Source organism: Coffea arabica, chromosome 5c (genome assembly GCF_036785885.1).
Source record: "Coffea arabica cultivar ET-39 chromosome 5c, Coffea Arabica ET-39 HiFi, whole genome shotgun sequence".
NCBI lineage: Eukaryota > Viridiplantae > Streptophyta > Magnoliopsida > Gentianales > Rubiaceae > Coffea > Coffea arabica.
In genome coordinates, this window is record NC_092319.1 from 39,020,737 (window position 1) to 39,038,060 (window position 17,324).

Here is a 17,324-nt window from a genome sequence, read left to right on the forward strand (position 1 = left end):
ATGAGTGTAACTGAGTATGAGACCCAGTTTACCAAATTGTCCAAATTCGCTCCCGAATTGATTGCCACGGAACCAAGGAAAGTACGAAGGTTTATACAAGGGTTAAATGTGGAATTACAAGAAGCCTTAGCAGCGGTTCAAATCAATACTTTCACGGAGGTTCTGGAGAAGGCCTTGAGGATAGAAACTGTTAGGACGCAAGTAAGGAATTTCCACGCTAAGCGGAAAGGGGCACCTAGTGGAGCCCAAGGGTCGGTACGAGGCGAGCGGAGCATGCCACCTGCTAAATCCGGTCGTGGAGCTGGAGGTGGACGATTCTCAAACACGTTTAGGGGCAGTGCTCCGAGAGGGAATGCCCAGAGGGGAGGCCAAGGTGGTAGAGGTCAAGGTAGAGGTTTTACTCAGGGAGGTCAAACCTCCACTCCCCGAGTGACATGTGGGTATTGTGGAAAATCGAACCACACTGAGGACGAGTGCTGGAGAAAGGCTCGGAAGTGCTTGAGGTGCGGAAGTGCGGATCATCAGATGGTCAATTGTCCGCTAATCAATGACACTCAGTCGACTGCCAGGTCAAACCCAAAGCCGACTACTGCTGGAGGGGCCAGGTCGAGGGTACCGGCCAGAGTGTACTCGCTAGATCAAACAACTGTGCCTGAACCAACCAGGGTGCTAGAAGGTACAATCCCTGTTTTTCATCGGTTAGCTAGAATTTTGATAGACCCCGGTGCTACTCACTCTTTTGTTAATCCTGCATTTATGCTTGGAATTGACTTGAAAGTTGAAAGGTTACCTTGTGACTTAGAGGTAAGAACACCTACAGGTAATCAAATTTTGCTTGCGAATGAGGTGTATAGGAATTGTGATATTTGGATTGGCGAACGAAAATTGGTAGTGGACCTCATTAGTCTAGCCATTAAGGGGTACGATGTCATCCTAGGTATGGATTGGCTAGTTCATTATCATGCTCGGGTAGATTGTAAGATGAAGGTGGTTGAATTTTGTATACCGGGGGAGGCAACACTAAAGCTTGATGTGAGGGGTATGATAGCCTCTTCTGCACTTATTTCCGGTATAAGGGCTAGGAAATTGCTTAGTCGTGGGGCTCGTGGTTACCTAGCCTTCCTAATTAACACTCCAGGAGAAAAGACTAAGTTGGAAGACATGCCAGTAATCAGTGAATTCCCGGACGTATTTCCGGAGGAGTTGAAGTCCTTGCCACCTGAAAGGGAGGTGGAATTTAAGGTTGATTTAGTACCCAGAACCACTCCCATTTCTAAAACTCCTTATCGTATGGCACCTGCTGAGCTTAAGGAATTAAAGGTGCAATTACAGAACTTGCTAGAACGGGGGTTTATACATGAGAGCGAGTCGTCGTGGGGAGCTCCAGTGTTATTTGTTAAAAAGAAAGACGGAAGTTTGAGGTTGTGTATTGACTATCGAGGGCTGAATGCAGTAACTATTAAGAATAAATATCCTTTGCCCCACATAGATGAGTTATTTGATCAGTTACAAGGGGCTGTAGTATTTTCTAAGTTGGACCTGCGACAAGGGTATTATCAATTAAGAGTTAAGAAGGAGGATGTGCCAAAAATGGCGTTTAATACTCGATATGGGCATTTTGAGTTCGCAGTGATGCCTTTTGGTTTAACCAATGCCCCAGCAGCATTCATGGATCTGATGCATCGAGTGTTCAAACCTTACTTGGATAGGTTTGTAGTGGTGTTCATTGATGATATCTTAGTGTATTCGAGGTCAAGGGAAGAACATGAACAACATTTGCGGATAGTACTGCAAACCCTAAGAGAGCACCAACTGTTTGCTAAATTCAGTAAGTGTGAATTTTGGTTGGAAAGTGTGGCGTTCCTAGGTCACATAATTTCAAAAGATGGCCTTGCTGTAGACCCGGCAAAAGTGGAAGCTGTGGCTAAGTGGAAGCAGCCAGAAAATCCTACAGAGGTACGGAGTTTTCTAGGTTTAGCAGGGTACTACCGCAGATTTATAAAGAATTTCTCGAGAATTGCAGGACCCTTGACTAACCTGACCAAGAAACAAGGAAAGTATATTTGGGATGTTAAGTGTGAAAGTAGTTTCCAAGAGCTTAAGAAACAATTGACTGTGGCTCCAGTTTTAGCTTTGCCTAGTGGGAGTGATAGTTATACGGTTTATACCGATGCTTCGAAAGAAGGGCTAGGGTGCGTGTTGATGCAGAATAGGAATGTGATTGCCTACGCATCCCAAAAGTTAAAAACTCATGAGCAAAATTACCCGACCCATGATTTGGAGCTTGCAGCTGTAGTGTTCGCTTTGAAGAAATGGCGACATTATCTTTATGGTGTAACTTTTGAGGTTTTTACGGATCATAAAAGTCTTAAGTATCTGTTTTCCCAGAAGGAGTTGAATCTAAGACAACGTCGGTGGGTAGAGTTCTTGGAGGACTATGACTGTACAATTAACTACCATCCTGGAAAGGCCAACGTTGTAGCAGATGCTTTAAGCCGGAAGGCTCAACTAGCAAGTTCTATAGTGAGAGAGTGGAGCCTATTGGAAGATGTATGTGAGTGGAAACCTCGTTTGGAACCGGAAAAGGTGGTTTTTGGAAATATTGAGGCGAAATCGGCATTGATGGAACGAATCAAAGAGGGCCAAGTGAAGGATCCAATAGTGCAGAAGTGGGTAGAGAGAGTGAAGAAAGGGGAGTTACCTAATTTTAATCTAAGCCCTGATGAAATTTTAAAGTTTCGAAATCGTGTCGTGGTACCTAGGGATGAGGAATTGAAAAGGGAGATTTTAGAAGAATCACATTGCTCTAGGTATACGGTGCACCCAGGGAATAATAAAATGTACCAAGATCTTAGAAGTCTGTATTGGTGGGAGAAAATGAAGGCGGAGATTGCCCAGTTTGTGCAAAAATGTCTTACGTGCCAACAGGTAAAAGCTGAGCATAAAAAACCGTCAGGTTTGTTACAGCCTTTAGAGATCCCTGAGTGGAAGTGGGAGCACATAACGATGGATTTTGTGTCAGGATTGCCACGAACACAAAAGGGGCATGATGCAATTTGGGTGATAGTGGATAGATTAACCAAGACTGCACATTTCCTGCCAGTAAATATGAAATATCCTTTGGAGAAACTTGCTAAACTTTATATGGATGAGATAGTGAGATTACATGGGGTACCTGTGAGTATTGTATCGGATAGAGACCCTAGGTTTGTATCCCGATTCTGGCAGAAATTACAAGAGGCTCTAGGAACTAAGCTGAGTTATAGCACAGCGTATCACCCGCAAACTGATGGACAATCTGAGAGAACTATCCAAACTCTTGAGGATATGTTGAGAGCCTGTATTGTGGATTTTAAAGGAAGTTGGAGTCAATACTTGACTTTGGTTGAATTCGCGTATAACAATAGTTATCATTCCTCTATTCAAATGGCCCCATATGAAGCCTTGTATGGACGACGGTGTCGATCCCCAATCCATTGGGATGAAGTAGGAGAGAGAAAAGTAATAGATCCAGCTACTATACCATGGGTTGAGGAAGCCTATGAAAAGGTGAAAGTGATCCGCCAGAGACTTCAAACAGCCCAAAGCCGTCAGAAAAGCTATGCCGATCATAGGAGGAAAGACTTGGAGTTTGAAATAGGGGATAAGGTGTTTCTCCGGATTACACCATTAAAGGGAAAGATTAGATCAGGAAAAGGAAAAAAGTTGCAACCACGATACATAGTACCTTTCAATATACTGCAGCGAATAGGAAAAGTGGCTTATCGACTTGAGTTGCCAGCTAGTTTATCTAGGATCCATGACGTTTTCCACGTTTCTTTGCTTAAGAAATACCATCCAGATCCGACTCACATTTTGCCACCCGAAGATGTTGAACTTGACGAGTCTTTAACCTATGAAGAACGACCTATTCAAATACTGGATCGAAAGGTGAAGGACTTGAGAAACAAGCAGATTCCTTTAGTAAAGGTACTATGGAAGCATCACGAAGTGGAAGAAGCAACTTGGGAGCTAGAAAAGGATATGCAAGAAAAGTATCTTGGCCTGTTCACGACAAAAGGTATGAATTTCGAGGTCGAAATTCTTTTAAGGGGGAGAGGATGTGAGGACCCGCAAATTTCCTACATTTTTTTCCCAAAAATGCTTTTTATTTGAAAATTATTATTTATCAAAGCCCCTACCTTATTATTTCACACTAAGAGTAAGTAAACCTAGAAAAAAATAAGGTTTTACGCTTTGGTTTCACGTTTTGAGCAAAATTAGGGTTTTTCGATTTTTTCCGCCGGATGAATTTTCGGTACTGGCTAAGGATCAATTTGATGAGTAAAAGTGACTTTTAAGTGAGAAATAAGATGTGACTAGTGGCAATGGTATAAGGTTAGTGAATGAGAAGTAAAAACCCTAGTACGTGAGTTTTAAGAAAAACGGCGCGAACCGGCGGGTCCCACGCATTACCGATTGAACGCACCGCTTGACCACCATTTTTCTTACCCAACAAGTTGTTGACTTTTGCACATAATATCTTCTCTCTTGGCAGCATGTTGACCGAAAATTGGTGGCTAAGAAAGGCAAGAAAGAAAGAGAAAAAGAAAGGGTGGTGGTGGTGACACTTGTCACCACCTCATGGCTTCTTACCCAAGACAAACTCCATCCATTTAACTCCAATACTTAGCATTTTCTCTTCATTTTCTGCTGCTAAGAGCCGAGAGAGAGAGAGAGTAAGAACAAGAGAGGAAAAACAAAACTCTTCTCCATTTCTTCTTCAATCCACCAACAAAGTGCGAAATCAAACAAAGTAAACCGATTAAACCTACTCTTGAGTGATTATCTAGTGATTGGTGGTGAAAATTTGGGAAGAGAAAGCTTGGGGCTACTTGGAGAACTCAAATCAAGGTAAGAGGATGATATCTCTCTAACTTTCTCTTTCAATCATGGTTAAAGTGAGCTTAGTAGCTTGATTGGTGGTGGATTCATGGATGCTAGCATGTGTAGAAGTTTTTCCCCAATTTATTTGATGAACTAGGGTTTCTGATTTTCTGCTCAATGTGATGTATGATGTGTAAATGTTGCAATTAAGGTTATATAAGGTTGTTTAGTGGTGATTAGAACCAGAAATTTGAGGAAATTACACTTAGAGCTAAAAATTCCAGATTTCTGGAAAATTACCCAAGCATTCTGTCCGAAATTGTATCTGTATGTTAGAGGCCGAATTGGCCTTTGCTCAAAGAAGGAAAGTTGTATAGAATGGTGTTTTATAGGTGCCTACAAAATTTCAGCTCAATCGGAGCAACGCAGAACGTGAAAAGTCCAAAATACCCCTACTGTTTTAAGAATTTCCCAGCAGTCCGTTTCTTCAGTTCAGTCCAGTTATCACGATATTTGACCAGGATCCATTCTGATTTAGCTCTGGGCCAAAACATAAAAGTTGTAGAGTTCTGAAGTAGCTTTAAAATGCCTCAAAGAAAATCTGATTCGGACTTGTGTACACTGAGTTATATCCATTACAGTGTTCTGCGTTTAAACAGCCGGTGAATTGGTTTCTGGTTTAGTAATCTGAGATTTTGACTAAGTTACATTAGGAAATGGACTAAGTGACCTTCATGAATGTTGTAGCTTTGTGTCTTAGCTTCGAAACGGCATAGGTTTCGCCTTAATCCGATAAGCGTAGCCTCGGACAAGTTATTTCCGCTTTTATACGTCAAATCTGTCTTGTGCCACATTGAATTTCTGCACTTGTACTTGATGCAATTCTTGTTGTTATGATATTATGAGCCTAGGGAACGGCTCTTGGATTGAATTGTTTTTATGTGTGATGTTGGGTTGTTGTTGAAGAAAAATAATGAAGCCTAAATGGCTGGAAATTAGGTAAACACAAAGGGCATGCTGCCCGAATTTTTACTCGAAGTCTAGAAAACTATCTTTGCGACTTGAGTGAAGGTTAAGTGATTATCACCTGAACTATCGAGGACCTTTGCCACTTGTTTATCAAGGGTTATACGTTAGGACTTGGCCGAACTTGTACCCTTAGGAAAACGGTTTGAATCACTACGAAACCGTTTTACTTGCACTTTTGACTCAAGGGTCATCTTCAAGCAAAAATGTTATCAAATTTTTCAGTTTGAAGAGCGAGCAATTATTTCACGACTCTTTCCAAGTGAACTTCAATTTCTTGATTCTTATTGAACGAAACGCTTAAGTTTCGAACCTTAGTTGATTTTCAAAGTTCTCAAGTTAAGTTTTATCGCAGATTTGGACTCCCAACTCGGAGTACCACCCAGACACGAGCACTAGAAGCACTATTTTGGTGAGTGCTTCCAAATATCCAATTGTACTTGATATGTGTGCTTCTTACTTGACTGGCGTGATTACATGACAATGAATGAAAGGGCAAGGGTGTACTTTATCGCACTTGCCCTAATATGACCTGTTCTTGCTATTGATCATACTTGACTTGTTGTACATGTACTTGAATTATATCTTGCCTGGAATTCCAGAAACACTGTGGCTAGTTAATCGAGTCGAGCCGGCAAGGGCCTGGTCGATTAGATAACAAACCCTAGGTCACTTGTAATGTCGAGTGGAGTGTTATCTCCTCGACTAACGGTATACTCGAGTATTACCACCCATGTTTTGTATGGCGTGCGGGCCCGGAATAGGGGGTTGATCGGTGGACGGAAATTGGCGTGTAGTGGAGTTTATTTGGACTTGATATTACTTGAAAGTTGACGGAGTGTCAACTACCACTTGACCAAGCTGGAATGGAGCTGGAAATGAGTACTGTATCCTTATATGTGAATGTGAATCTGACTACTTGGCTAGCTGAAGTGCTATTTCCCTGATTTGACTTGTTTGCTCGCTATTTCCCTATTATTTTGCTATAACTTGGTTGTTAACCAATTTGATATTTGGGAACTTCACTGAGCTTTGGCTCACCCCGTTAGTTTGTTTTCCTTACAGGGGTACGAGTGACGCAAGAGACTTGTAAAAGACTAGTATAGCCTTTTGTTTTGACTTTTGACTTTTGGTCTTGTACTCGCGCTTTTCCTCGAACGGAACATGTTGTACTTGGATTGTATACGATTTGAACTAGTTTGGGGTATTAAGACTTTGAAACTCGATTCTTATCAATGTAAATTATAAGTTTGAATTGTGAATATTATTTATGGTTCATGGATGTGTGTATATGATTCGTTTGAGATAGTGAGTGAGTCCTGGCGAGAGCTGGGCAGGCGGTCCGCCGAACCCTTTGGTACGCCTTAGGGAGAGGTGGGGTCGTCACAGGTGGTATCAGAGCTTAGGCTTGAATTGATCTGGATAGATTGAGTGCTTGACTTGATAGGCTAGGGTGTTATTATCGAGCTTAACCTTAGTCTTGTTTTGTGCTTGATGTGTACTTACCCTTGCAATGTTATTTGCAAACCTAGGTGATGGCAGACACTGACTCTTCTGGGGGTGTTGGACCGTCCCAGCCCGCACCTACTGACATACCGACGGAGGTACCTATTGATGTGCCTGAGGTGCCTACTGACGTACCTACTGACGTACCTACTGACGCTCCCGTGGTCGAGCCATATCTAGCGGGCCCTGTATGCCGTGTGATCACATACCAGGAGGTTCCCGGCGGGCCAGTGCAGCGGTGGTCCCCAGCGCGCAAGATCCGGCGCTGTGATTGCTGGAGGACCTACTCCTATCCAGACCGAGTAGTGCTCGCCGTGGATGACGAGCGGAGACGATTGGGTAGCACCAATCGTAGGTGCTTTGCGGAGATAGAGCGTCTCCAGGCCACTCTCCGAGATCAGGGAGCTCGGATACGCGAGTTGGAGGCCGCAGTTCTGGCAGAGCAGCAGCAGTCAGATGCTTACCGTGACCAGGCTCATGCGACGACTGGACGCCTGATGCGAGTCGTTGGGGATATACGAGACCGGACCGACCGCATCCTGACCGAGTGCGAGGCACTTGTAGAGGATGTGATACAGGACTTGGCCGAGGAAGGCCAAGCGCCTGTAGTTCCTGAGGTCCCTGGTACTCCTGAGGAGGATCCGGATGAGGATCCTGAGGAGGACCCAGGGGAGGAGCCGAGCGCGTCCTCAGAGTCGGTTGGGTCGGCGTCTAGCCAGACCACTTGTTAGGATCGGGGTTTTAGGAGTTTTTGTGGGATAGCTAGGAACATAGTGGGATGACACGTCTTCTTTTGTTTTTGTTTTAGACGTGTCTTGGTGGATGTAAATATCTTTTGTTCTATGTTCCTTGGCTGTCATAGCCTCTGACTACGTGACTTGTTGGCCTGTATATATGGCTTGGTTGTTATATGTATAAAGTGCTTGTTTATTACATGCTCGATTGCCTCTATTTATTCTGTTGCAACGTGTTATACGACCCGTACCTTATTTTGTTTATATGCGTATAGTTGGTTGACTCTCAAACATGGAAGATAAAAGGAGTCGGACCAAGAAAACTAACCGAGAACGCGGTTCTAGGCGAGGCCGTGAAGGTGAACAAGTACAGGAACCGGTGCCTGAACCGAGAGAGGAGAGGGAGGCAACGGTTGAGCAGCAACCTGAACCCCAGACTGCCGGGGGAGATCAGGTGGCCACTGCCATCCAACAGATGACCAATATTTTGACTCGGTTAGTGGAGCAACAGGGTCAAGGTTCTGTAAATCAACCTATAGACCCTGATTCAGGGCAAGATAGAGCCTTGGAGAGATTCCAGAAATTCTCTCCACCCAAATTCTTAGGAGGACCAGACCCGTATGAGGCTGAGAAATGGCTGGAGGCCATGATAAATATCTTTGCTGCCCTAAACTATACTGAGGAGAGACAAGTTCAATTTGCTGTATTCCAGTTTGAGGGGCCAGCTAGGGCTTGGTGGAATGTGGTAAGGGCCAAATGGGAGAGAGAAGGAACTGTATGGACTTGGTTAAACTTTGTGCGGGATTTCAACGAAAAATACCTTCCACCCATCGTCCAGGAGAAGAGAGAGGACGAATTCATTAAACTCCGTCAGGGGCTGATGAGTGTAACTGAGTATGAGACCCAGTTTACCAAATTGTCCAAATTCGCTCCCGAATTGATTGCCACGGAACCAAGGAAAGTACGAAGGTTTATACAAGGGTTAAATGTGGAATTACAAGAAGCCTTAGCAGCGGTTCAAATCAATACTTTCACGGAGGTTCTGGAGAAGGCCTTGAGGATAGAAACTGTTAGGACGCAAGTAAGGAATTTCCACGCTAAGCGGAAAGGGGCACCTAGTGGAGCCCAAGGGTCGGTACGAGGCGAGCGGAGCATGCCACCTGCTAAATCCGGTCGTGGAGCTGGAGGTGGACGATTCTCAAACACGTTTAGGGGCAGTGCTCCGAGAGGGAATGCCCAGAGGGGAGGCCAAGGTGGTAGAGGTCAAGGTAGAGGTTTTACTCAGGGAGGTCAAACCTCCACTCCCCGAGTGACATGTGGGTATTGTGGAAAATCGAACCACACTGAGGACGAGTGCTGGAGAAAGGCTCGGAAGTGCTTGAGGTGCGGAAGTGCGGATCATCAGATGGTCAATTGTCCGCTAATCAATGACACTCAGTCGACTGCCAGGTCAAACCCAAAGCCGACTACTGCTGGAGGGGCCAGGTCGAGGGTACCGGCCAGAGTGTACTCGCTAGATCAAACAACTGTGCCTGAACCAACCAGGGTGCTAGAAGGTACAATCCCTGTTTTTCATCGGTTAGCTAGAATTTTGATAGACCCCGGTGCTACTCACTCTTTTGTTAATCCTGCATTTATGCTTGGAATTGACTTGAAAGTTGAAAGGTTACCTTGTGACTTAGAGGTAAGAACACCTACAGGTAATCAAATTTTGCTTGCGAATGAGGTGTATAGGAATTGTGATATTTGGATTGGCGAACGAAAATTGGTAGTGGACCTCATTAGTCTAGCCATTAAGGGGTACGATGTCATCCTAGGTATGGATTGGCTAGTTCATTATCATGCTCGGGTAGATTGTAAGATGAAGGTGGTTGAATTTTGTATACCGGGGGAGGCAACACTAAAGCTTGATGTGAGGGGTATGATAGCCTCTTCTGCACTTATTTCCGGTATAAGGGCTAGGAAATTGCTTAGTCGTGGGGCTCGTGGTTACCTAGCCTTCCTAATTAACACTCCAGGAGAAAAGACTAAGTTGGAAGACATGCCAGTAATCAGTGAATTCCCGGACGTATTTCCGGAGGAGTTGAAGTCCTTGCCACCTGAAAGGGAGGTGGAATTTAAGGTTGATTTAGTACCCAGAACCACTCCCATTTCTAAAACTCCTTATCGTATGGCACCTGCTGAGCTTAAGGAATTAAAGGTGCAATTACAGAACTTGCTAGAACGGGGGTTTATACATGAGAGCGAGTCGTCGTGGGGAGCTCCAGTGTTATTTGTTAAAAAGAAAGACGGAAGTTTGAGGTTGTGTATTGACTATCGAGGGCTGAATGCAGTAACTATTAAGAATAAATATCCTTTGCCCCACATAGATGAGTTATTTGATCAGTTACAAGGGGCTGTAGTATTTTCTAAGTTGGACCTGCGACAAGGGTATTATCAATTAAGAGTTAAGAAGGAGGATGTGCCAAAAATGGCGTTTAATACTCGATATGGGCATTTTGAGTTCGCAGTGATGCCTTTTGGTTTAACCAATGCCCCAGCAGCATTCATGGATCTGATGCATCGAGTGTTCAAACCTTACTTGGATAGGTTTGTAGTGGTGTTCATTGATGATATCTTAGTGTATTCGAGGTCAAGGGAAGAACATGAACAACATTTGCGGATAGTACTGCAAACCCTAAGAGAGCACCAACTGTTTGCTAAATTCAGTAAGTGTGAATTTTGGTTGGAAAGTGTGGCGTTCCTAGGTCACATAATTTCAAAAGATGGCCTTGCTGTAGACCCGGCAAAAGTGGAAGCTGTGGCTAAGTGGAAGCAGCCAGAAAATCCTACAGAGGTACGGAGTTTTCTAGGTTTAGCAGGGTACTACCGCAGATTTATAAAGAATTTCTCGAGAATTGCAGGACCCTTGACTAACCTGACCAAGAAACAAGGAAAGTATATTTGGGATGTTAAGTGTGAAAGTAGTTTCCAAGAGCTTAAGAAACAATTGACTGTGGCTCCAGTTTTAGCTTTGCCTAGTGGGAGTGATAGTTATACGGTTTATACCGATGCTTCGAAAGAAGGGCTAGGGTGCGTGTTGATGCAGAATAGGAATGTGATTGCCTACGCATCCCAAAAGTTAAAAACTCATGAGCAAAATTACCCGACCCATGATTTGGAGCTTGCAGCTGTAGTGTTCGCTTTGAAGAAATGGCGACATTATCTTTATGGTGTAACTTTTGAGGTTTTTACGGATCATAAAAGTCTTAAGTATCTGTTTTCCCAGAAGGAGTTGAATCTAAGACAACGTCGGTGGGTAGAGTTCTTGGAGGACTATGACTGTACAATTAACTACCATCCTGGAAAGGCCAACGTTGTAGCAGATGCTTTAAGCCGGAAGGCTCAACTAGCAAGTTCTATAGTGAGAGAGTGGAGCCTATTGGAAGATGTATGTGAGTGGAAACCTCGTTTGGAACCGGAAAAGGTGGTTTTTGGAAATATTGAGGCGAAATCGGCATTGATGGAACGAATCAAAGAGGGCCAAGTGAAGGATCCAATAGTGCAGAAGTGGGTAGAGAGAGTGAAGAAAGGGGAGTTACCTAATTTTAATCTAAGCCCTGATGAAATTTTAAAGTTTCGAAATCGTGTCGTGGTACCTAGGGATGAGGAATTGAAAAGGGAGATTTTAGAAGAATCACATTGCTCTAGGTATACGGTGCACCCAGGGAATAATAAAATGTACCAAGATCTTAGAAGTCTGTATTGGTGGGAGAAAATGAAGGCGGAGATTGCCCAGTTTGTGCAAAAATGTCTTACGTGCCAACAGGTAAAAGCTGAGCATAAAAAACCGTCAGGTTTGTTACAGCCTTTAGAGATCCCTGAGTGGAAGTGGGAGCACATAACGATGGATTTTGTGTCAGGATTGCCACGAACACAAAAGGGGCATGATGCAATTTGGGTGATAGTGGATAGATTAACCAAGACTGCACATTTCCTGCCAGTAAATATGAAATATCCTTTGGAGAAACTTGCTAAACTTTATATGGATGAGATAGTGAGATTACATGGGGTACCTGTGAGTATTGTATCGGATAGAGACCCTAGGTTTGTATCCCGATTCTGGCAGAAATTACAAGAGGCTCTAGGAACTAAGCTGAGTTATAGCACAGCGTATCACCCGCAAACTGATGGACAATCTGAGAGAACTATCCAAACTCTTGAGGATATGTTGAGAGCCTGTATTGTGGATTTTAAAGGAAGTTGGAGTCAATACTTGACTTTGGTTGAATTCGCGTATAACAATAGTTATCATTCCTCTATTCAAATGGCCCCATATGAAGCCTTGTATGGACGACGGTGTCGATCCCCAATCCATTGGGATGAAGTAGGAGAGAGAAAAGTAATAGATCCAGCTACTATACCATGGGTTGAGGAAGCCTATGAAAAGGTGAAAGTGATCCGCCAGAGACTTCAAACAGCCCAAAGCCGTCAGAAAAGCTATGCCGATCATAGGAGGAAAGACTTGGAGTTTGAAATAGGGGATAAGGTGTTTCTCCGGATTACACCATTAAAGGGAAAGATTAGATCAGGAAAAGGAAAAAAGTTGCAACCACGATACATAGTACCTTTCAATATACTGCAGCGAATAGGAAAAGTGGCTTATCGACTTGAGTTGCCAGCTAGTTTATCTAGGATCCATGACGTTTTCCACGTTTCTTTGCTTAAGAAATACCATCCAGATCCGACTCACATTTTGCCACCCGAAGATGTTGAACTTGACGAGTCTTTAACCTATGAAGAACGACCTATTCAAATACTGGATCGAAAGGTGAAGGACTTGAGAAACAAGCAGATTCCTTTAGTAAAGGTACTATGGAAGCATCACGAAGTGGAAGAAGCAACTTGGGAGCTAGAAAAGGATATGCAAGAAAAGTATCTTGGCCTGTTCACGACAAAAGGTATGAATTTCGAGGTCGAAATTCTTTTAAGGGGGAGAGGATGTGAGGACCCGCAAATTTCCTACATTTTTTTCCCAAAAATGCTTTTTATTTGAAAATTATTATTTATCAAAGCCCCTACCTTATTATTTCACACTAAGAGTAAGTAAACCTAGAAAAAAATAAGGTTTTACGCTTTGGTTTCACGTTTTGAGCAAAATTAGGGTTTTTCGATTTTTTCCGCCGGATGAATTTTCGGTACTGGCTAAGGATCAATTTGATGAGTAAAAGTGACTTTTAAGTGAGAAATAAGATGTGACTAGTGGCAATGGTATAAGGTTAGTGAATGAGAAGTAAAAACCCTAGTACGTGAGTTTTAAGAAAAACGGCGCGAACCGGCGGGTCCCACGCATTACCGATTGAACGCACCGCTTGACCACCATTTTTCTTACCCAACAAGTTGTTGACTTTTGCACATAATATCTTCTCTCTTGGCAGCATGTTGACCGAAAATTGGTGGCTAAGAAAGGCAAGAAAGAAAGAGAAAAAGAAAGGGTGGTGGTGGTGACACTTGTCACCACCTCATGGCTTCTTACCCAAGACAAACTCCATCCATTTAACTCCAATACTTAGCATTTTCTCTTCATTTTCTGCTGCTAAGAGCCGAGAGAGAGAGAGAGTAAGAACAAGAGAGGAAAAACAAAACTCTTCTCCATTTCTTCTTCAATCCACCAACAAAGTGCGAAATCAAACAAAGTAAACCGATTAAACCTACTCTTGAGTGATTATCTAGTGATTGGTGGTGAAAATTTGGGAAGAGAAAGCTTGGGGCTACTTGGAGAACTCAAATCAAGGTAAGAGGATGATATCTCTCTAACTTTCTCTTTCAATCATGGTTAAAGTGAGCTTAGTAGCTTGATTGGTGGTGGATTCATGGATGCTAGCATGTGTAGAAGTTTTTCCCCAATTTATTTGATGAACTAGGGTTTCTGATTTTCTGCTCAATGTGATGTATGATGTGTAAATGTTGCAATTAAGGTTATATAAGGTTGTTTAGTGGTGATTAGAACCAGAAATTTGAGGAAATTACACTTAGAGCTAAAAATTCCAGATTTCTGGAAAATTACCCAAGCATTCTGTCCGAAATTGTATCTGTATGTTAGAGGCCGAATTGGCCTTTGCTCAAAGAAGGAAAGTTGTATAGAATGGTGTTTTATAGGTGCCTACAAAATTTCAGCTCAATCGGAGCAACGCAGAACGTGAAAAGTCCAAAATACCCCTACTGTTTTAAGAATTTCCCAGCAGTCCGTTTCTTCAGTTCAGTCCAGTTATCACGATATTTGACCAGGATCCATTCTGATTTAGCTCTGGGCCAAAACATAAAAGTTGTAGAGTTCTGAAGTAGCTTTAAAATGCCTCAAAGAAAATCTGATTCGGACTTGTGTACACTGAGTTATATCCATTACAGTGTTCTGCGTTTAAACAGCCGGTGAATTGGTTTCTGGTTTAGTAATCTGAGATTTTGACTAAGTTACATTAGGAAATGGACTAAGTGACCTTCATGAATGTTGTAGCTTTGTGTCTTAGCTTCGAAACGGCATAGGTTTCGCCTTAATCCGATAAGCGTAGCCTCGGACAAGTTATTTCCGCTTTTATACGTCAAATCTGTCTTGTGCCACATTGAATTTCTGCACTTGTACTTGATGCAATTCTTGTTGTTATGATATTGTGAGCCTAGGGAACGGCTCTTGGATTGAATTGTTTTTATGTGTGATGTTGGGTTGTTGTTGAAGAAAAATAATGAAGCCTAAATGGCTGGAAATTAGGTAAACACAAAGGGCATGCTGCCCGAATTTTTACTCGAAGTCTAGAAAACTATCTTTGCGACTTGAGTGAAGGTTAAGTGATTATCACCTGAACTATCGAGGACCTTTGCCACTTGTTTATCAAGGGTTATACGTTAGGACTTGGCCGAACTTGTACTCTTAGGAAAACGGTTTGAATCACTACGAAACCGTTTTACTTGCACTTTTGACTCAAGGGTCATCTTCAAGCAAAAATGTTATCAAATTTTTCAGTTTGAAGAGCGAGCAATTATTTCACGACTCTTTTCAAGTGAACTTCAATTTCTTGATTCTTATTGAACGAAACGCTTAAGTTTCGAACCTTAGTTGATTTTCAAAGTTCTCAAGTTAAGTTTTATCGCAGATTTGGACTCCCAACTCGGAGTACCACCCAGACACGAGCACTAGAAGCACTATTTTGGTGAGTGCTTCCAAATATCCAATTGTACTTGATATGTGTGCTTCTTACTTGACTGGCGTGATTACATGACAATGAATGAAAGGGCAAGGGTGTACTTTATCGCACTTGCCCTAATATGACCTGTTCTTGCTATTGATCATACTTGACTTGTTGTACATGTACTTGAATTATATCTTGCCTGGAATTCCAGAAACCCTGTGGCTAGTTAATCGAGTCGAGCCGGCAAGGGCCTGGTCGATTAGATAACAAACCCTGGGTCACTTGTAATGTCGAGTGGAGTGTTATCTCCTCGACTAACGGTATACTCGAGTATTACCACCCATGTTTTGTATGGCGTGCGGGCCCGGAATAGGGGGTTGATCGGTGGACGGAAATTGGCGTGTAGTGGAGTTTATTTGGACTTGATATTACTTGAAAGTTGACGGAGTGTCAACTACCACTTGACCAAGCTGGAATGGAGCTGGAAATGAGTACTGTATCCTTATATGTGAATGTGAATCTGACTACTTGGTTAGCTGAAGTGCTATTTCCCTGATTTGACTTGTTTGCTCGCTATTTCCCTATTATTTTGCTATAACTTGGTTGTTAACCAATTTGATATTTGGGAACTTCACTGAGCTTTGGCTCACCCCGTTAGTTTGTTTTCCTTACAGGGGTACGAGTGACGCGAGAGACTTGTAAAAGACTAGTATAGCCTTTTGTTTTGACTTTTGACTTTTGGTCTTGTACTCGCGCTTTTCCTCGAACGGAACATGTTGTACTTGGATTGTATACGATTTGAACTAGTTTGGGGTATTAAGACTTTGAAACTCGATTCTTATCAATGTAAATTATAAGTTTGAATTGTGAATATTATTTATGGTTCATGGATGTGTGTATATGATTCGTTTGAGATAGTGAGTGAGTCCTGGCGAGAGCTGGGCAGGCGGTCCGCCGAACCCTTTGGTACGCCTTAGGGAGAGGTGGGGTCGTCACAGGTGGTATCAGAGCTTAGGCTTGAATTGATCTGGATAGATTGAGTGCTTGACTTGATAGGCTAGGGTGTTATTATCGAGCTTAACCTTAGTCTTGTTTTGTGCTTGATGTGTACTTACCCTTGCAATGTTATTTGCAAACCTAGGTGATGGCAGACACTGACTCTTCTGGGGGTGTTGGACCGTCCCAGCCCGCACCTACTGACATACCGACGGAGGTACCTATTGATGTGCCTGAGGTGCCTACTGACGTACCTACTGACGTACCTACTGACGCTCCCGTGGTCGAGCCATATCTAGCGGGCCCTGTATGCCGTGTGATCACATACCAGGAGGTTCCCGGCGGGCCAGTGCAGCGGTGGTCCCCAGCGCGCAAGATCCGGCGCTGTGATTGCTGGAGGACCTACTCCTATCCAGACCGAGTAGTGCTCGCCGTGGATGACGAGCGGAGACGATTGGGTAGCACCAATCGTAGGTGCTTTGCGGAGATAGAGCGTCTCCAGGCCACTCTCCGAGATCAGGGAGCTCGGATACGCGAGTTGGAGGCCGCAGTTCTGGCAGAGCAGCAGCAGTCAGATGCTTACCGTGACCAGGCTCATGCGACGACTGGACGCCTGATGCGAGTCGTTGGGGATATACGAGACCGGACCGACCGCATCCTGACCGAGTGCGAGGCACTTGTAGAGGATGTGATACAGGACTTGGCCGAGGAAGGCCAAGCGCCTGTAGTTCCTGAGGTCCCTGGTACTCCTGAGGAGGATCCGGATGAGGATCCTGAGGAGGACCCAGGGGAGGAGCCGAGCGCGTCCTCAGAGTCGGTTGGGTCGGCGTCTAGCCAGACCACTTGTTAGGATCGGGGTTTTAGGAGTTTTTGTGGGATAGCTAGGAACATAGTGGGATGACACGTCTTCTTTTGTTTTTGTTTTAGACGTGTCTTGGTGGATGTAAATATCTTTTGTTCTATGTTCCTTGGCTGTCATAGCCTCTGACTACGTGACTTGTTGGCCTGTATATATGGCTTGGTTGTTATATGT

The 17,324-nt window shown here is 43.6% G+C and overlaps 2 protein-coding genes across 2 annotated transcripts; both read left to right on the forward strand.

The window, feature by feature from the left end:
* On the forward strand, positions 1 to 8,129 carry LOC113689412 (uncharacterized). The gene is made up of 5 exons (XM_072050058.1): positions 1 to 676; positions 938 to 1,956; positions 2,077 to 2,443; positions 3,443 to 4,060; positions 7,435 to 8,129. The coding sequence occupies exons 1-5, from the start codon at positions 1 to 3 to the stop codon at positions 8,127 to 8,129; spliced, it is 3,375 nt and encodes a 1,124-aa protein (XP_071906159.1).
* Positions 8,130 to 9,012: 883 nt separating this feature from the next.
* On the forward strand, positions 9,013 to 17,141 carry LOC140007328 (uncharacterized). The gene is made up of 5 exons (XM_072050059.1): positions 9,013 to 9,688; positions 9,950 to 10,968; positions 11,089 to 11,455; positions 12,455 to 13,072; positions 16,447 to 17,141. The coding sequence occupies exons 1-5, from the start codon at positions 9,013 to 9,015 to the stop codon at positions 17,139 to 17,141; spliced, it is 3,375 nt and encodes a 1,124-aa protein (XP_071906160.1).
* The last annotated feature ends 183 nt before the right edge of the window (positions 17,142 to 17,324 follow it).